The following is a 21,596-nucleotide window of genomic DNA, read 5'->3' on the forward strand; positions in this document are numbered from 1 at the left end:
CTGACAGGTTGAAAAGTAAGCAGGTTCATTTAAGTAAAGCTACAAATTTTTTCTTGACAACAACAATACAATATGGCGACTATGGTCAGATTGCTGCGGCAGACTGACCAAATCGTTGAAGATTCGTACGAAAGGAAAAAGTAAGCAAAATAAAACTTCATTCCTAAATGATTATATTGAAAACAATCCCTGGCTATTTCAGAAAATGTACCTTAAAACCGGTTTATAAGATAAAATAACCCTAATCGGGACGAGTGAGTAATCCGTTCTCTTTCCTTACATCTACCTGGGTAAGAGACTATCAATACTTTGAGTTCATTTAGACTTCAGTGCAGATTCAAGGAAAATAATGATCTAGAAGCAGCAATAACACACAACTAAAACACTTTACTGTGAATTAATAAATATGAGGCAGGCATTACTGTCATCCTGTGAAACGTAGTCTGTATGAACTTTTTTATAATTCAAACATGTTAAAAAAAGAAACTGAAATACTGTAATGTTTCCGATTAGGGATTTTGGTTACGACGTTATTTAAGTTATGATATCATATTCAATGAAAACAAAGAAACGCTGTAATCAGGTGACATTTTTTTTCAAATCAAACAATTATTAAAAATAAATTGGTATTGAGTTCCTTCCTATATTTTACTAGACGGTAAATATATATTTTAATCAAAGTCTCATGCAAACAAGACTGGAAAAAGGAAGAAGATTTCTGCACAGATGCAGGGATTTAAAAACGTATGAAGTTGTGGGTGCCATATAGTTTTACCCTTGTCCGTCATTCCGTAATATCGTCATTCTGTAATTCTGTCATTCCGCAACAAACCATTATATGGAGTTTTTTTCTTAACGCCTGCAGATATTCGGCTGATTTTTGGTATGTGATGAGTTACAGATCAAGTTTGAGTTTCGTTCCGCTCCACTAATTTTTGCCAAAATTACGGGCTTTGAACTTTGATAAATTGTTGAAAATCACAGTTATACAAACTTTTTTTCTAAATGCTCTCAGATATTGGGATGATTTTTGGCATGTATGTTAACCAAGATGAGTTACAAATCAAGTTTAAGTTTTGTTCTGCTCGGCTAATTTTTGCTGAATTTACGGGCTATGGACTTTGATGAATTGTTGAAAATCACAATATAGTTATACAGACTTTTTTTCTAAACACTTTCAGATATTGAGCTGATTTTTGGTATGTGAGTTACTCATGATGAGTTACAGCACAAGTTTAAGTTTGTTTCGCTCGCCTAATTTTTGCTGTAATGTCGGGCTTTGGACTTTGATAAATTTTTTAAAATCACAGTTATACAGCGTTTTATCTAAATGCTTTCAGATATTGGGCTGATTTTTTATGTGTGTGACTATCATCATGTTTGTGTCCACATGTGTTATTGAAATTGCAGATTTTTCAACTTTTTGAGACAGGACCATTAGTGTCACTTTGACACATCTAGTTTTTGATTTTTTTGGTTTATTTTTTACCATAATTGGGGACTATATATATCTCCCCATAATATGTGTTGGACACCAATTTTGATGGGCACAAGTGAACCACTAGATTAAGCAAGAAAGCAATGAAAAGGAGATGGTAAAATTTATGAGGGCAAATTTTGATATTTTTTCCTAACTGTTTATTGCTACCTAAAATATGTATTTAATTTTTTACTTTCATATTTTAGTGAGGCTGAACTGCAGAGACAGAGAGAATATTTATCATCTGTTAAAATTCAAGCCAATTTTAGAGGATCTCAAGTACGATCATACTTCACGTAAGTAAATTTTTATGATAATCATAGTAATTTACTCATCTATAATCTATATGATAACATAATAGTCCTTTTGTCAGAGGCAAAGTTGTACTGAAAGTTGATGAATAATTTTGAAAAACATTAAAATGGGGTTTTCCAAAAAAGTTTCAATGTTAAACATTGTTAAAGGGAAATTCCGCGATTTTTTACTTATCATCTAATTATGTTCATCTTAACATAAAAAACACATTTGCAAAGTTTTAAATTTATATTCCTTCTAATAACGGAGAAAATCAAGTATTTGAAACTTTTTTGGTTGAATTCTCGAGTGGGTCGTGACGTATTAGCCCGATTTATTGAATTCTGGGAAAAAATAAAATCTGTTTAACTCTTATAGCTTATCGACAATATACGTAATTAAAAGCGCACAGCTGACGAATGGTCGTAGTCATTAACCACAATACAAGAATGAACGAAAATGAATATGCATATACCGTTTTGTTTTGATGAATTAAACTCCTATTAAATTATCTCTAGTAAATGTTTTCGAATAAATTTCATTAATTATTGTTGAGAATTTTTTCATAAAATATTTATTGAACATTTTTACTGATATTGAACTGAAATTATTTCAGTTCTATTTACCGTTATTGTTTTGATAATCATTTCAATGCAACTAAAGTGTGAGCAGAGTGTGTATATTATTTTGTAAAGGTCACTGTATATTTCTCGGCTTGAGGTCAATTTGTTTACCTTGTAGCTATTTAGCCGCAGGTGTGAGTTCAAGCGTACACAGGTATAAATGTTGTTATTTGGAAAGGATAAACAGAAAGGGTTAGAAAGAGTATGCTGTCACGATTTTAATACACTAAGAGTTTAATACACGATGAGAATAAAGATGCAATAATTAAATTGTGTAAATTAATTGAAAATAAAATTTCAGATTCGTAATTCCGAAAGTGTATAAAAATAAAAGGAAACAATTTTTGATTACTTTCTTGGCGGTAATTGGCGTAAATGAAGTAAAAAATGGTAGTTTTAATCTTTAATAAAAACTAAATGCAATATAACCCAATTTGTTATACCATTGCCAATCTGTTTGATATCATTGACTTTACCGGAATTTTTTAACTTGTATTCAAATCTGGCTGTGTTTAAATTCTTATAAAACTATAGCAATTTTAAAGTTTTTAATTGAAAAAAAAATACAACATACAAAATGCATGATTTTTTTGTTTTAGTTTCTTTTTAACATTTTATTCTTGCATAATTAAATTCATTTGACAATCATTTACACGAACTTTTTATGAAAAGAATACCAATTATCTAAGCTAAGGCATTATTTTTTTTGACAATTTTTTTTTTTAAATTCTATGATAATATTTTGTGCAATGTTGAACATGATAGCCGTCATTAATCCAAATAAGTAATACAGTAGTTGTAATAAAACTTATATCTTAGTCATGCATAACTGATATTGACGAATTTAGAATAGTTTGTCCATACATCGTTGTTCTTGCAACAATCATTATTAGTATACATACATGTAAGTTTCCTGACGTATAAGCGCCACTGAGGATGAGCTCCAGAGAAAGCAAAATAGTAGCGTTTCGTTCGTTTGTTTGTTGGGAAAGGAGAGGAAATGCAACCACTTGTACAGATAAACGACAGAATTACCATACAAGCATTTATAGTCAATACAAACAGAAAGAGTTCCCATCGTTGGACAGGGAATATGAAGGCTTCCAAGAATGAACTAGTGACATGTCTAACTCTGAACAGTTAGAAAACGGACTATCGACATCGACCGCTTGTTCTTGATATTTGAAACTGCATGCATATATACGTATACGTTTATGATTGTGATGAGTTATGGTGTCTGACAAAAACTAAATTCCTTCATGGTTATATCTTGCCATACTTTTATATTGGTTTGTAAGGTGATTACTCAAAATCATTATTTGAAAATCCTGTTTGTGAGATGTAGATTCATTTCAATACAGAAATTTCGTCTATGAATTAAGTTCCACAAGTGTATAACACGGAGAAGCTCTGAGGGTCCATTACTCCCATTTTGTTTGGGTGTGAACCATCGATGTTTACAGCAATATCAAAGAATAAGATGATGATGGTAGAAAGATCTATGGGCGTTATGTGGCAAATAGTACATGCATATCGGACCATGAGTTGTCAATTTGTATGAAAAGATTTCCGATACAACCATATTATTGAGAAGCAAGGTTTAAATGCTATACTCTCGTACTAGTATTACAGGGTTCTTTTCTTGTCTTGTGGCGTTCACCTTAGACACACATCTTTTTAACGATGTTTAAAAAAACGACAGAACCAATTTAATGTCATATTTCCATATTTTTTTAAATGTAACTAAAAGTCTTTTATCTGACAAGAATACCCCTATTTAGCGGACAAGTAATTTATTCTTTTTTCTGTTATTGAATACCTAGAGAGAAAATAAATCCCGAAATTAATTTGAAACTTTGATACTCAAAAGTTTGCCAGCAAAATATTCACATCCCTTGGGGATAATTAGTGTTCGTCCAGTGGCATATATTACAATTGTGATGACGAATTCCTTCCTTTGTTCGAGAACAATCTTATTGAAATATAAATCTGTGATTTTAGTATTTCCCGTGACAACTTCAATGAACCAAAGCAAAAGTTATACATCGACCTGTATTTAAATCAAATTGGTTCTCTTCTTCTTCTGGTATACAATAGTCTATCGACATTCGATGATTACCTTCTGTTGGCATACGTGGACTAGTCTATTTACAAAACTTTTACCCCAATTTATTCAAAATATATGTTTTTTTTTCTTATGTTTAATGTATACATGTATATATTTTAAATTACGCTTTAGTTCCATAACTTTCAACCCAGTCGTATAAACGAATCATCGGCAAGTGCGTACATTTTATAAATCAATATTTCTGGTATGTTCCAATCTGTCCTTCACCATTGACAATGAGTATATATTACATTTCCCCAAATTCACCCTTGGAAAAAATATTTAAATAGATTTTAATTCCATCAAATCTTATTTTTTGGGTATTATTTATATTTTTATGAATAATATTCTTTACACCAGAAATGTTATTTATAAACAAGCGTATGAGTTTAGTAATGACAAGTAAGACAGAAAACAATTTTCACGGATCACTTATTTATGATTTCAACTTTGACTTTTTACCTAATTCCAATATCAACAGTTTAAAAACAAAAGACCGTGGTAATTTAAAAAAAATAAGAATATTTTCCGTATCAACTTGAAGTTAGTAAGTCGGATAAAACAACCGTACGATTGCCAAGATATCGACATGCAATTACGACTACATCGGTTACTGTAGTTTTGTTCCTTTTGGGTTTATAGACATATCGATTTTATTAACCGGGAACGAAGACAAAATGGCTGAATGGATGGAAATGATTCTCTAAATTTAAAATCGATGGTGATCGCTTACATTGTATCTAGCGGAATAAAACTATAATATCTATGAATTTGAGCATTTTTATGCCTAATGAACATAATATCAATTTTTGATTTTTTTGCGAAGTTTCCCTTTAAATGAAATGAGTCTTTTTAGGAAATGTGCTAATTTTTTAATATATCTGCAACCATTCTTCAATAAAGCTGGATGTGACATGTTTAATGAGCTAATAAGTGAAATGTTTAAATTATAATTGAATTATTTATTATTTTAGACACTTAAATAACTGTGCTACAGTAATACAAAAGAGCTGGAGAGGGTATGTTGGAAGACAGTCTTTCAGAGTTATTGTGAAGGTAAATATTGATGAAAATCCAAATTATATAGATCACTTGTATCATTGTATGACAGATAAGAATATACAAGGAAGTTTTTCATATTTGTTTGGGAGGCCTAAAATCATGCAGTTTATTTATACATGTAAGCTGAAACTTATTGCAAAAACTAAAAAGGATGTCTTCTTGAGAAAAATTTAATATAGAAATATAAACTAGTTAACCATTCCTAATAGGTATTGAATCTTTGCCACTTCATTTTGAGCAAACACTGATAGGTTTTTCAACTATTAAACTGCATGTTTTTGTTAATTTAAAAAAAAATTAAATCAGTAAAAAATATTTAAAAACTAAAATAACTACAATTAATTAAAACCATGATAACATTATATATAAAGCTAATGTAGATATTAGCTGAAACATTATTATTCTAGAATACATTTAGTATGTACATGTATATGATGTTCTATAACATGTATAAAGGTCATTTAAAACAAATTCACAAACTTACTTTTCTTTTTTTTTCTTTTTCAGAACAGTGTATTGATTATGAAACTGAACCATTTCAATGCTATGGCAACTCAGGTTTGTACAAATCATGTGAAAATATAGAAATAATTGTATTTGATTTGAAAAAATAAAAAAAAATGGATTTGTTCAATATTATAAGTGAATCTTTAACACAGTTTTCTGTAAATTGAAAAAGAAAGGATGACAAATTTATTAAGAAAAACTGATATATACCTTATTCTTACTTAATATTTATTTGGAAAGAGAAGAAACCTGTTTGAATTTTTGTAATGAGAAATTGATATCCTGTCATGGCCATCTGTAATCATTTACAAATAAAAATGTAATTTTACTGTCAACATTTTTAATTGCATTTCATATTGAAATCTGGAGACTCGATCTATAATGATTTTACTTGTATACATTTGTTTAGGTACAGAAGATATGGAGAGGATATTATGTTAGGAAATATGTGTATAACTATTACAGTCAAAAGAGATATCTGGAAGCACTTATTGTCAAGAATGCTATAGTGAGGTAAAGATAATGTTACAAGTACCATTAAAATGTTTATATCCCTGTGGAAAATTAGTTGGAAACTGCTTTGTGTTTAATTATTTTAATTTAAACTTATTTATTTTTATATACCATAAGATTCTATTTGAAAGATGATGGCTCAATATTAAGTTGTTTTTCTATTTCTTTTTCTAACATATTTGCCTTTTTTTTTTTTTTTTTTAAATCTCCTGTTTTGTTAGACAGTACAAAATGAATCATCAAAGGCATACAATTGTTTTGTATATGAAAATAAGAAGATGTGGTATGATTGCCAATGAGACAACTCTCCAACAGACACCAAACATCATTAAAGTTAACAGCTATAGGTCACTGTACAGCCTTCAACAATGAGCAAAACCAATAAAGCATAGTACGCGTATTATTATGTAGCTACAATGTATATCATGAAAGTTTTGCCTTGAGTTTTTTAACATCTACATATTTATCATATTCTTTTTTTTTATACTAGGAGTGAACTAGAAGACTATACAGAACAGCAAGAAAACTTAAGAAGAAGACAAACAGAACATGAAGAAAGAAAATTAAATGAATTTTTGGCTCGTAAAAATCATCATCTCATCAGTACAGAAGTTATTCCAGGAATCTATAACTCACCATTCAACCCGTGAGTTACATAACAATAGTGATAGAGAATAAAACCACGCAAAAACAGTTTTTCACAAAATACCTGTTAGTTTATTGTTCACTGTTTTGAAAGCATGTATCGATGCGAAATTTTAACAAAAATATCCTGAAAATTGAAATCTTTTATTTAATCTTAAGTGACATTTATTGAAAATATAAAAATAGCTGAGAATGAAAGAAACCTAGAGTTTTGTTAAATTCGCAAAAGGATACCCTTAACTCATACTATTTGTATAAATATTTTAGTAAGTAAATTAAATTATTTCCTCTTTAACATATTCATTTATGATTATTCTCGGGTTGTGTTCTACAATTATGATCAATTTCATCAAGGAGTGGATGTGCATACAAGACACGTGGATAGGTGCCTTTCTATAAACCTCCAAAATTTTTGTTTGTTTTAAAAAATAGAGTTTTCAGTTGGAAGCAAAACCTTAACACATGATACACTTGACGTTAAACAGACCTCCATCGTCATCATCATCATAAATAATTAATAGTAAATAACAAACAACAACAAAAATAATTTGAGAAAATAGAGAAAAAAAAAATCATTAGGATTTACAGAAATATTACACTTTGACTGATCATACATAATATTGTGTACATCTAAATATAAAAAAGATTAATGTATGCTGCTATCTCTATGTTAAGGTTAAATGTATGGTAAGAACCAAACTGACAAAAAATATATCAATGAAAACCACTATTGATATTTAAATAACTGTACTTTTTTTGTGTTTTTAGTTATCCATCAGAGCAAGAATTTTTATCGAGAAGTGTAGCACCACTTAAACATGAAAAGACAAAGAAAATAGGACATTCATATGATCCCACATGTAAAAGCTACGAATGTCCAAAGCCTAAACAGTTACCACCTATAGTTGTGAAACCACAGGTAAGTTATGTCATAGCCCATCTTGAAGCCAATAATGATATTCTACAATTATGCAATTTGCAGCAAATGTAAACAACCTGTTTTCAGTTTAATTGAAATGAGTTTACTGATTGCTTTAGATATAATGTTTGAAACTTCAAAAGAATAATATTTCTCCAATTTTTATTGTAGAATTTGTTGTTTTTCTTCTTTTTTATTAGAATAATTAGTAAAGTTGTATGCAAGAGTGAATCTAAGACTAACATGCAATGCTAGACAAACTGAACAACAGGTGTATTTTTAAATCAAATGTTGTATTTCATAGTTGAAATTTATTGTTTAGGGTCCATTCAGAGATCCAACAGAAGTACAGAAACAGAGGTACAAAGGATTCCAGCCAACCTTACGTGTAGCTACATCATTTACATCACTAGAAGAAGCCAGACAAATTTTGAAAGCTGAGGAATGGGTCACAAGACTTAATGATGATATGTAAGTTTCCGACTGAAGATTAGGTACTAAATAACAAAATAGTCACTTATCTGACGCCTTGTAAAGGTGTATTTAAAAAAAAAAGTTTTATATAAAAAAGAAGATGTTGTATGATTGCCAATGAGACAACTCTCCACAAGAGAACAAAAGACACAGAATTAACAACTATAGGTCATTGTACAGCCTTCAACAATGAGCTTATACCCCATGCCACAATTCAGACATGAAAACTAACAGCCTTATTGATGTTTTATTGCTTAATGTATTATATATAAAATTGTAAAGCTGCATCATATATATATGTAAAAAAAATGCTCTGAAAATAACAAGTTTTTATTTTTCATCCATTTTTCTAGATATTTGTAAACTTTCTAAACCTTTTTTCTTTCTATATATATGTGGCGGCATTCTTCGCCCATTGACATGTTAGTTTAAGAGTAACGAATATGGTATGTCAAAAAATATTTCACCCAAAAAATACAATATACCTCTAATATTTATCAATATATCAATATTTCATATCAAAATAATTATTTCCTATATTATTTATTATTACCAATACCGGATATTGTAAAATATTCCCTGGTTACAAAAATGAAATTTTATGATTTTATTAGGCACATGTTTATATTACAGATTTCAACCGTTTAAAAGAAGAGATCGTAAATACGAGCCACTGTTACACTCAACTTCCAAATTTGGTCATTTGCCATTTGGAACAAAATATTACAGAGAAGAATTTCTTGATAAACATATTACACCAAAGGTAATTTTACAATTAGTTTTTCATATTTAAATTTTTATTTTTTTTCATATTTATTTAGTATTTAATTTTTGTATACACTTTTTTTTTAATTCATATTTTTCAAACATTTAAAAGTTATTAAGTAGTTATAGTATGTCTATAGATTTTTTGTACTTAACTGGCCTTTTTTAGAAAATGTGACTTATTACGTTTAGCAGTATAATGATGGGTCATGCACAATTTCAGTGTGTATACTATGAGTTTCAAATATAATGTTCTGAAAAGTATAAGGAAAAAGGAAAGTGTTTAGTAGATAAAGTTACTGGTCAGTGGATAAACTTTGTTGTCAGAGTTGCCACTTGTCTGCCATTTACCACATTATAAGCTGAGTTTGGAATATATGGTATGAATATCCATACTGATTGAGCCTATACGGGATCTGATATAGATAATTTAGTTCCATGGAGGTCCTATTTTATGATTCTTATCTCTAACTAAATCAATGCAAAAAAATGCATTGAACATAGGTAGAATGGTATCAGAAAAATGATCCTAACCTTTCAAAGAGATCCTCTTTAAGTACATGGATTTCATATTTATACATTTTTTATTACCAAAATTAGGTTATTTTTTACGAGACTTTGAAATGACTGAAAATAAATTTGATTAATTATTTGTACAATTTTTACTTTTCTTGTTTGAACATCTGATTAACTTATTTGTTATTGTTTAAGCAATTTTATATGATGCAAGATCCAGAAATAATAGAATGAGTATGTTTGTGTAAGGTTACAGTATAAATGTAATCGGGAAAATATTAACAGTTAATTACAGGAGTTTAAAAGGAAATATTTATGTGATTTTCTTGCTCATATCAAACTTAGTTGCGTCAGTATTTACGACAAACTTAAATTGTATGCACAGTCAAATATATAGTTTATATACATTTTGTTGTATATTTTTTTTTCTAGATTTGAGTGCTTTCAAATAGTTTAGATTTAAAATGTAATCACAGATTTTTTTACCCTGACAATTGAAATTTGTTTATTAAATAAAACTGCATATGACCCTAAATTCCTATGACATCTAAGTTTGACATGGCAAGTTTCAGTTGATGATGAAAAATGTAAAACAAGAAGTTGACAGTCATAATTTTTTATTGGGCAAACAAAAATTATAAAGCTCAGGAAGAAAAGTTGTTGTAAATAAATTATATTTTTTTGGCACACATATTTTATAGTTGACATTTTAAATGAATTTTTAGAAATTTGAAATTTTCAAAAGGGAAAAAAATAGGTTCTTACAAACTTAATTTTGGAATTATTCTTTTTCTCAGTTATAGTGACAACTAAACATATCTGAGCTTGTTATTTTTGTTTGACATAATGGAACATGGAGAATACTCATACATGTGAATTGATACTTTTTATTAAAAGAGGGGATCAGGAAAAGGTGAGGGCTGTATTGCTGTCTGCTTATGTTGAGATCAACCATTTTGTCATGGTTGATACTGATTGATGCTTTTGCTGCAACTAATACAAATTCAAATGAAACAGAATTGAATTAAACAATGTTCTCTACATTTGAGGAAAAAGTTTACGTATGCTTAATGTTCTTATTTGAACAGACATTTGGTCAAATAATAATTCCTAGAGCTGACAAAAAATATTCAAAAAATTTGTCTTTTGCTTTTGATTTGAACATTTGGCTTGTACCAGTACAATTTATAACAGAAAAAATATGATAAAGAAAATGTTAAGAATTGTTAGGAAACACTTTAAAAAAATCAAGATCAGTTCATATTGGCCTCATCTTAGTTGCAGCAATATAAGCTTACAAGTGAATTACCTGTTGTGATAATTAATATTAAAAATAAGATGATATATTTAACAGCAAATACCTCTATTAAAACCATCTACAAAGGTACAAATGTGTGAGGAATTGGTTCAAAGAGTGTGATTTATGTGTTTAAGGTTGTGGGAATATTTTGAGTGTTGTAGCATTGTAAATCTCTTTTTTGGCAGTGCAAAGGAATAAATTACATATTTAATGTGCATTTGTTTATGGAATTGAAAATTTACAGTTAAATCTATTTCAACTGGACCCCTTCATGCATTAAAGTAGGTAATCTTTGGATTATTTAAAGAATACTTTTTGTCAATGCACTTTTATAATAATACTATTAAGTTTAGAAAAAAATGAGAAAGAATACTGGATAAATTGAAACAAATTAATTCAATTATTGGGAACTTTAAACTGATACAGATATCAAGTTGTTTCTTAATTAATTCAGTAATACTTAATTCTCCAAAACATATTTATCTGAAATTTCCAATAAATGAATTATCAGTACAATATTGAAACCTAGGGTATATTTTACACATTTTCTGTTTAAAAGGATTATATGGTGCATTTGAAGCTGTTGCATGCACATCCTATAGTACATTTTTGAATACTGAAATCACAATCAACTGCACGTGTTAGGTTAAATTGAGATGCATTTCCATAGAGATAATTTTTGCGAGCAAGGGAAGATGACAAAATTTACTTACTTCTAGCTGCAATTTGTGGTTATATTTTTCTTGTAAGATAATCTCCTCCCTAAACCATTTGACATATATTGATGAAACTTTACACATTTGTAGAAAAACATGAGGACGTGCATACAGGCATATTTATAATCCTGGTCTAACATATAAAGGGTAGATAATCCAATTTATTTCACTTTAATAATAGTATTGTATTTGGGGTACATACATGTGTACCTAGTATCCTGCTAGAGTTCTCTCACAGTTTTAGTTGATTTTTGTTGCAGCTATGGGTTTCAGTTATTGAAATTAGAAATTTAAAGGTTCTTTAGTACCAATAATCCCAAATTGTAGCATTTGCTATTTTTTTTAAAGATTAAAATTTGTATTTTTACCAGATTATTTCTAATTCTTTTTATTTCTTTTTCAGCCTTTCAAAACCTTGGTCCCACCCATCCCTATGTTTGATAAATTGAATGACACATACTCACAAGGACAAGTGTGAATACTATAAGAATGGAGAAAAAAATGACAATTTGTGATGGTTCAAGGATGGAGACCTAAGGAAAAAACATAAAAGTGTTGGAATTTAAGATGTTCATGTAATCTTATACTATGTTTATGAGCTGTGATGTTATATTTATATTTATTTATATACAAGAATGTTTTAAAAATCATGAATTCTTGTAACCAGTTGTGCATTGGTTTTTTTATACATGAAAACATTATGGAAATTTGTACATGTAATTAATGATTTTATACAAATTTTGAAAAACAAATTTAAGTTTCCAGAACTATTCTATTATGTAAGAAATGACTTATACGCTTCTCTTTATTAAAGTTGTGTCCTTTGATTCAATTTCTTATTCATATTTCCTTAGTGCATGAAACGTTTCAGGAACTTACTGGATTTCCAGATTTTGTCCCTACATATTCCTAATCAGTAATACAAAATACATTTAAAAGATGTATGGATCAGAGGAATGAATCGAGACAGAAAAGGTGTTGTTGGAGATCTTTGTTTACATAGTTGAGACATAGAAGACTTATTGATTACTTTGCTTTGCCTCAAAATTACAATAAAAAATGTTGTTCTAACACACCAAAACAAAATTTATTTAATTTTTGTACTAAATATCTTTTAGGAAAGTCTTATAATTTATCTAATTATCTTGTTGTATAAGAAACAAGCAATATAAAAAAATTTTGGTGATATTTTTATTTTTGCTTACATATATATAGTGACTGAGAAATGTCATTTTAAAAATAAAAAGAATTAAAAACTAAAGATAGCATAAGGTGTCTTAGCTAATATCTAATATTGTTTGTTATTTATTGTGCTGTTTTACTTAGCAATTGAATAAAATGTGATATTGTGATAATTCTGTATATTATTTTATTTGATAGAATCTAAATTTGTTGAAGTACATATTGATATAAAAATTATAAAGTTATTTATCTGTTAATATGCCATTCTAAAGCCAGCAAAGAGGTAGTTTACAATTTTTTACTTTACATGTCTGAATAAAGGAGAAGTGTGGTATACATTACTGAGACAGCTTCAATGACACAAATTACTAAAAGTCTTAATGACATTGGCCTAAATGATTTCAGTTTCATATACTTTGAGGTCAGGTTTTAATTTTTTTTTTAAGGTATACATGAAGTATAAAACCACTAATTCTGCCTAGCAAGAAGTTTGTACAAGAAAGTTGTGCATATTTGAATCCTAATAGTTCCTACTCATAGCTGTCAATGAGTGAAATATACGGGTAGATTTGGTATCGATAGAAAACTCGGGAGTTTGGATCACTAGAACTGTTGTTGAAAGTTTCTATTGATTAATACTGAAGAATATAAATTTTTATAGGAGGGCACATTTGCCCTGTTGTTCAGATCAGAAGTTTTTGTACTATCAAACTTCTGTCACATTTTTCTCAGGAACTACAATACAAGGATTTCAGAAATTTGGTTTCAGGGTTTATATAAGTCTGCTTTACCATGTGATGCGTTTTCAGATTCATCACTTGACAAATTCCTGTTTACCGAACGCTTGCATATTTTTACACTATTAAGATTATCCACTTGCAGCAGGGGTATCATCAGTGAGCAGTAGCTCGCAGTTTCACTTGTTCTGATATTGAAGCAGGGGAGACAATTTTCTAAATTCAAGCCAAGAAAAATGTAATCTATAACTTACTTTGGATTTATTTTTTTTGAGGATTAGGAACATTTGCATTTTTGTTGATATTGGTTTTGGAAGTCAGCATATAAGCCTAAAGGAATGTTATCTTTGTAGAACATTTAAATTCATGTTTACCCGTATGAGAATTTTAGAGGGATTCCGCTTAAAATTAGCAGGAACCCAGGCGGAATCCGCTTAAAAATCTAGACTTTTAGACGGAATTAAGGCGGACATGGAAAAAAGAAAAAAATCCGTCTAAACTGTTATATACCTTAGGCGAAATGTTAACTTTTTTCCTGCTGAGTTAACAGGATTTCTGTAGCAACAGATATAACACAGACGGAATGCTGGACTTAGTAAGATTTGTTTCATTTCTAAGGTGGAAATTGTACTTAAAAAATTTTTGTTCAATTTTATGAGGCGGAATTTGTACTTAGAAAATTTTGTTTATATTTCTGAGGCGGAATTTGTACTTAGAAAATTTTGTTTGAATTTCTGAGGCGGAATTTCGGACTTAGAATATTTTTCACTTTTTTCTTATGAAAAATATATTGATTTATTTGTATTTTTGCAAATATATGATTAGAGGGTGGTGATTATCTGAGCAATATATCCAACATTAGTCAAGTTATCCAACAGATCAGAGATGCACAATCCCAGTATGTGGTTTGTATCAGTGCAACTTAGAATCATTTGCAGGCTTTAACATCACATTACCATCATCATGACCCATATATCATACTTAGGCTTTAAAACAGAAATCTGTTGAATAAAATTTATTTGGAGACAAATCGATGTATCCTTATACAAATATGAACTACAGAATAAAACAACATTCATGACATGTAACAACTACTAGTTTTATTCTCTTGATTTTCAGAAATCTACATTCACAGTACATGCAGTACCACAGTTTGGATTAATTTTTCATCAACATGATTAATACAAATAATATTTTTTCCCTTTACATCAACATGATCAACATGATCAATATTTTCTAATTTTAGTTTTGTAGCTATCATAATTTGCATTAAGCACTGTGAAGAAAATATTAGTTTTATGCTTTCTCTTTACACATGCAGGGCATATCCAGCCATTTTTAAAAAGGAGGTTCCCAACCCAGAGTAAAGGGGCAGGAACTATATGCTCCCATTCAAATGCATTGATTGGCAAAAAAAGAACTTTTACTTTACTGTTTTTAGAAAAAGGTTACATATGTACATGTATATAAACATTAATGAAATACTTAGAAATATGAAATATTAATCTGATTCCATTTTGTTTGGGAATTTGCAAATATATGAATACTGTGCACAATCATATGTAACTAGCATACAAGAAGTAGTTATGTTTTCAATTGGTATTACTTCCAAAAATGCAGTTTTTGAAACTCTTAGAATATTGGACTTTGGTGCATAATTTCCACATCTTAGTTTTTCAATAAAAGCCAAATAGTACTGTTGATCATTCTCTACAAGATTAATGAAAAACTTGACTTGTCCAAAATTAATTAATCCCCTACATTTGTATTCAATTACTGAGTTGTTCCTCTTTACCATACGAGTATATGACTTTCCATATACAATACAGTCCTTCAGTTCCAAACGTTTAAAGCATTGAAACTTCATTTGTATAAGCTCATATCCAAAAAAATTATGCAATGCCACATTTTCTGAAGCAGATAGAGTTATTTCTTTTATGCCACCTAAAATATAGCCAATGTTTCCAATTTTTTTCATTCGCTTTAAAATGTATGGACATTCCATTGAGTTATAAATTGATTCACAAACTGATCCTTTTTCTATGCAGTTCTGTTTTAACTCTGGCAACTTTTGAAGAAAAGATACTCCAGTTACTATTTGGCTATCAATATTCTGAGTACCACGAATCATTCTAATTAAGGCACCATTTTTGTCTTCAAAAGAGAAACAACTGTGAGTATATAAAGGACCTAAATTGCGAACACAATCAGCTAAATGTAACAATTGGTGAATATTTAAGCGCATGTAACATCCATTGTAAAGTCTTGGAAAATTCTTACAAAATTCCAACAAATACATTTCTGCTTCATTTACTTCTTCATCTGTTGATCCATATTTAAGAAGAACATGCATTGCATTTACCAACAATAAATAATGTGACCATCGTTCCTGATCAAGTATTCCATGTAGAACTGGAGCACCATAATATAACAGAAAAGATCGGTACTCTGAAGCCTTCCAGTATTTAAGGTCATTCTGTATTGTTCTAGGAAGTCGTGTAATTTCAGTAGTTGGACGTATACTAATAAGTCTTTCATCAACCTGACACAATTTTTGGAAGAAGTTGAAAGGTTTAGAAGAATGTTTTTGAGCAAACCATAATTCTAATAAAAGTTTCTGTACTCCCAAAAGTACCCCATGCATATAGTCAATGGCAATACCATTGACAATGTCAAATTCTGGGAAAAAAGACAACCATGATGGACCTTTAATTCCTTTTACTACAGAACTTGTTCCATGTGTACCATTCAATGCTTGACGAGCATTTTCAATAACATTGTGAACTGTTCTTTCTGGGCCTTTTGGATTTGCCTCATCAAATGGAAATACTCGCGTCTGACCTTTTCCAACTGCTGCAGAAGTGCCTTGTTGTTCACATTTCCAACAGGAGTATGCACCATTATATTGTATATGGTTGCATAATATACTTCTTGCTGGAAGATCTGCTGTACCACATAACAATATTCCTTTTGATAGAAATGCTCCTCTTTTTGGAGAGAAGCATTCTATGCCATTATACAAATTTTTCATTGAATGTTGAAATGGTTTGAGAAAAGTGCCCATTGCTGGTTTCTGACTTCCAAACCATAAGCTTGCCAGTATCATATTCTCTCTTTTCATTCGTAGTTTATACGGCAGTTCATTTATTACCAAGAAAATAGGCCACACTGAAACTTTACTGCTCTTAAATACTGCTGCTCCATCAGTGTTAAAAGTAAAAGAAATGTTATCAGGATTGCTCAAAAGACCATTCTCTTTGTTTAAAGATTTATAAATTTTCCCGTCATAAATATCTTCGTAGGTTCCATCTGGTGTATTACGCATAAAGCGATGTTGCAATCTTTCATAGAAATTTTCCTGAGAAAACAAATTTTGTATTTGGTTCTGTAATGGTATTTCAAGAAAGTAATTTCCATCATTTTTACTAAATGGCTTTTTACAAAATTCATATGGACAATTCTTTAGAGAAGTATTTTCAATGGCTCCTAAACAATGGCCACAGTAGAAGTGTTTTACTAATGGAATACGCAAATTTGTAAAAAACTTTTTAAACTCATGGAGCTTCGTACACAGATTATGTTCAAATGGTAAAGCAAATGCAATAATGTTCAATAACACTTGTGTTCCTTCGCTAGACACACCAAAATTTGTTGTAAATAGGGCAAGAAGTAGCATGAAAGCTCCTACTGTTACTGAAGCTCCAGGATAAAGTGGTCGTAAGTCATAGTCTGAATTCAAATCATCATTCTGATCAAAATTAGTAAATGTATGTTCATCATCATTGGAATCTTCCCAGAGCTCGAAAGGATCTTCTAACTCTATTGTTTCTTCATAAAGGGATTTAAGAATATCGTCCAGTTCTGGATCATCACTTTTTAAATCTATTTCTGTAGCTTGTTCAAAGGTAATTGCATCAACTTGGTCACAATGATCAATAGTACTCTGCAGCTGAAATAAGCAAATACATAAAAATGTACATTTGTTGAGTAATGCACATGTATAAACATATCTTTAAGGTTTACATGCAAGTTATTTACATTTATGTATGTGCCTGTCCCATTAGTCAGGAGTCTGTAATTCAGTGGTTGTCTTTTGTTTATGTGTTACATGTTTGTTTTTCATTCATTTTTTTACATAAATAAGGCCGTTAGTTTTCTCGTTTAAATTGTTTTACATTGTTTTATCAGGGCCTTTTATAGCCGACTATGCGGTATGGGCTTTGCTCATTGTTGAAGTCCGTACGGTTACCTATAGTTGTTAATGTTTGAGTCATTTTGGTCTTTTTTGGATAGTTGTCTCATTGGCAATCATACCAATCTTCTTTTTATGTTACATTGTACATTTGTATTAAGCAGTAATACATGTATCTAAAATTTATACACTGTGCAGGTTTAAAAAAGAATTGACACAGCAGGTTTTTTCTTAAACAGACCATAATTTTTTACATGTACAAATGTACAGATTATTATGAGATAGTTGTTTTGATTATGAGCTGCAATTTAGTAAAATGCTAAATCACGTTGATGTATTGGCCTCAGATGACAACATGATGTAGCGATTACATGATCAATTGAAGGTCATCTATGTGTGATACTCATTCACGTGTTAATCTTTAAATAATCGTGTTTAAAGTTGCAAAACTTACTTTTTTGTGTTTTTGTTTATTTGCGGAAGTTGAATATTTTTAAAACAATAACGGAGATGTTCCGGAATGCGGAAATATGTTCCGGATAAAAAAAAATACCAACACTATAATATATAACATGCGACGTATAACCTACCATTGAGGCTTCTGGAGCAGGACTTTCTTTGGATAACAAATTGTTTTGAATTTCATCCTCAAACACGAAGCTTTGGTTAACTTCCGACTCAAAAATGTAGTTTTCGTGTAACTGTTCAGTTGATTCATTCGATGTTAAATCCAAAGTAGGGACAGAACCATTAAGAGTCAACACTGGAATCGGAAGTCCATCCTTTTTTATTATTTCTTTTTGTCTGTATGGTCCCCTTTTTCTTTTCTTTTTCATATTGTATTCATCGGCCATGTTGAGGAGAAGAGTACTGTGTACAATTGGGGTTGCCAAAGGATGAATTAATTGCTTGTATTTGGAACCATTTTATTTGCTGCTATGTAGTCCTTTGAATAACTGTATATTTTTGTATACCAACTTTTCCAAGATCGACATATTTAAAGCCAATATTTTGTTCAGAATGGTGTTTTTTTTTTAATTATAAAAAATATATTTTGTCATCAGTAAATCAAATTCATTAGACAAATCCGCTCCACAGATTATATTTTATGAAGAAAAATCAAAACTTATAAAAAAATACATGTTCTCAAAGTCAGGGTTTTTTATTTTTAGCCTTCTTAGGTCTTTAATTTAATATTCATATTAAAGTAAGTATATAACGTTTTTTTTTAAATAAAAATCTGTGATACACTGCATGAGTTGAACCTGTGACGATCCTCATTCCGTTATATCAGTAGCATACGCCAGAGCTTACTGTAATTTGAAACCTCAATGACCAGTGCCATGCTGAATAGCGTTTCCTGTAATTTGAAACCTGAAAGACCAGTGCCATTTTGAATTTTCATCGCCACACATCATCACAGAACACGTTTTTCGAAGTAAAAAAATATGTATGCCTGTATTCATTGCGATTTTGACAATACATTGACTGTTCTTGGAAAGCAAAGCAAAAAGTTGAAGTTATTGGGAGAATTCAAAGTTAAAGAAAAGGTTGAACTGAAATGGTCAAAATCGGAAATCTACACAGGAATAATTGTAAAAATCAACGGTAAGTTACTTGCAATTTTTAACATTGAAGGAATTTTAATATCTATTCAGCAGTTTTGTTTTAAGAGTTAATATTATTTTTTAAATTGTTTATGTTTTTAAAGGTACGATTTATTGTTTTTTTTTACGACTTAAATGTAATTTAAACAGTCACTTAATATTGACTACTATAAAACATGTGGTTATAGTAGTCTCAGTTAATATCAAGGATTTGGTGATAGTAAAACAATTATTCGTCTCGGGTAAAAAGGAAACAACCTTTGAGACGTGTTGTACAATTATTTTAAAGTATTTAAAAAGACGTAAGTTCTAAACTTTCTGAAAAAATCGTTGAACTACCACCCCCCTTTTAATCGGAAAATGTATCCTGATCGCGATCGATGTAGCCTCCCATAAGTTTACTAGACTTTATAATTTGTAATCAGTTCTGATATTTAACTTTCCTCGAAATCTGGACCATCCCTGCCAAATAAAAATATTTTATTAAACCTATGCATGTCATCGTGAGTATTTACCCCATGCTTTATGTTCACGTAAATATTTGTCGATAGATGTCGCTGCTTCGACGTAAACAATATCGTAAATACATGGTTCCCTGTACGAGTCATCGACTATAACGCCTTATATTTAACAGATATGCTATTATTCTATAACAGTTTAAAATTTTCATTCATAAAAATCCCAACCGACAAGACGAAAACAAATTGAGATGGCATGCATTTAATCGAGCTAAGGGTTACAGGGAATTAAAACCTGATGCTTCTTAAAAAATCCAATTAAACGGTAATCAATTATAGTCATGATTTTTCGGATATTTTCTTTTTACATGAATATTATGACTTAAAGGAACCGATCACAAGATTTATGTCAAACTACTTTTCTCGGATTTTTTTACAGGGATGAGATGATTTTTTCAACTTTCTGATTTTTTTAACTTAAGATTTGACTAAATATTCAAGATGTTGATGTTTGTACTGCCACTAGTCCAATTGATAATCTGGTCTTCAGTGACTATTATTGTACATGTATATTAAAGTTATTTTGCTTTGACGCCTTACTGATCATGAGCAGACTTAGGCTTATAGAAAAATAATTAAATAGCCTTGCAGCACGTCAATAATATTTAGACTAATGCTTGCACATGCTTGTCTTTCTTTAGTGGCGGATCCTGATGTTTTCATAAAAGAGGAGGGGATCACTGACGGTATCGGGATCGTTCGCCCTGATTACATATTTGCCCTAGGTTCGTTCACACTGAGTTTGTTCGTCCTGATAGTCCGTTCGCCCTGGGTTCGTTCGCCCTATATTAATTTATGATATGTATATGTTACATCAATGAACGAAATATATATATATGTATATATTAAAATTTATGTATATCTATTAAAAGTTAAATACAGAATATTTGCCAAATTTATATTAATAAAATAAAATTCTTGGCTGCATTGCTACACTTTATTTTATAATTACTTTTAATAACTGTTGATTGAATTTTGATTGCTGATTAGGTGTCATTTTGAAACCTGAGTTATCACTGATTGTTAGATAAATTGTCTTTGATGGATTAATATTGAGAATACAGTAACAAATACTTTGTAGTCATTGAATTCACAAAAACTTATCCTTGTATAGTCTTTAGTTGTTTTACATTTTCTTCTTGCTCAACAGTTGGACTCATCATGGCCAAAAATGATGAGTCCCTGGACTTGCCACCAAAAATCCTTAGCGAGAACCATGTTAATGTCGTCAGAACAGTAAAGTGAATTTGCAATTTGAGTTAGAATTTACATTCGGACTTAAAATATTTCGAATGCGATTTACACTATTTGGGTAATGCAAATTGAATTCAAATTATGTGTGAACGTTGCATGAAACATGTATTCTCACACTTTGATCTTTTAATTAAAATTCTTCACGCATGTACACATCTATGCTGCTCAGTAATGAAATCAATTGT

General features: G+C 30.0%; 2 protein-coding genes across 5 annotated transcripts; one reads left to right on the top strand and one right to left on the bottom strand.

Annotated features, from left to right (window-relative positions):
* Window positions 1–5: 5 nt before the first annotated feature.
* Window positions 6–13,348, top strand: LOC139517088 (spermatogenesis-associated protein 17-like). 4 transcript variants are annotated; one of them, XM_071307758.1, is made up of 11 exons: window positions 6–140; window positions 1,687–1,776; window positions 5,479–5,560; window positions 6,074–6,124; window positions 6,483–6,586; window positions 7,077–7,232; window positions 8,000–8,150; window positions 8,473–8,621; window positions 9,258–9,387; window positions 10,101–10,139; window positions 12,325–13,348. In XM_071307758.1, the coding sequence occupies exons 1-10, from the start codon at window positions 73–75 to the stop codon at window positions 10,137–10,139; spliced, it is 1,020 nt and encodes a 339-aa protein (XP_071163859.1). In that variant the 5' UTR covers window positions 6–72; the 3' UTR covers window positions 12,325–13,348. The 4 variants fall into 4 exon arrangements, with proteins under 4 accessions (XP_071163859.1, XP_071163856.1, XP_071163858.1 ...); XM_071307755.1 differs by lacking the exon at window positions 10,101–10,139 and adding an exon at window positions 11,260–11,289; XM_071307757.1 differs by lacking the exon at window positions 10,101–10,139 and adding an exon at window positions 10,803–10,818 and having other exon boundaries at window positions 12,325–12,453.
* Window positions 13,349–14,792: 1,444 nt separating this feature from the next.
* Window positions 14,793–18,886, bottom strand: LOC139515366 (uncharacterized). Its single transcript, XM_071304933.1, has 3 exons — window positions 18,623–18,886; window positions 18,487–18,507; window positions 14,793–17,789 (listed from the first exon to the last, which is right to left on the bottom strand). Exons 1-3 carry the CDS (start codon window positions 18,884–18,886, stop codon window positions 15,342–15,344), a joined length of 2,733 nt encoding a protein of 910 aa, XP_071161034.1. The 3' UTR covers window positions 14,793–15,341.
* Window positions 18,887–21,596: the final 2,710 nt, after the last annotated feature.

The sequence above is a fragment of the Mytilus edulis genome, chromosome 3 (genome assembly GCF_963676685.1).
Source record: "Mytilus edulis chromosome 3, xbMytEdul2.2, whole genome shotgun sequence".
Lineage (NCBI taxonomy): Eukaryota > Metazoa > Mollusca > Bivalvia > Mytilida > Mytilidae > Mytilus > Mytilus edulis.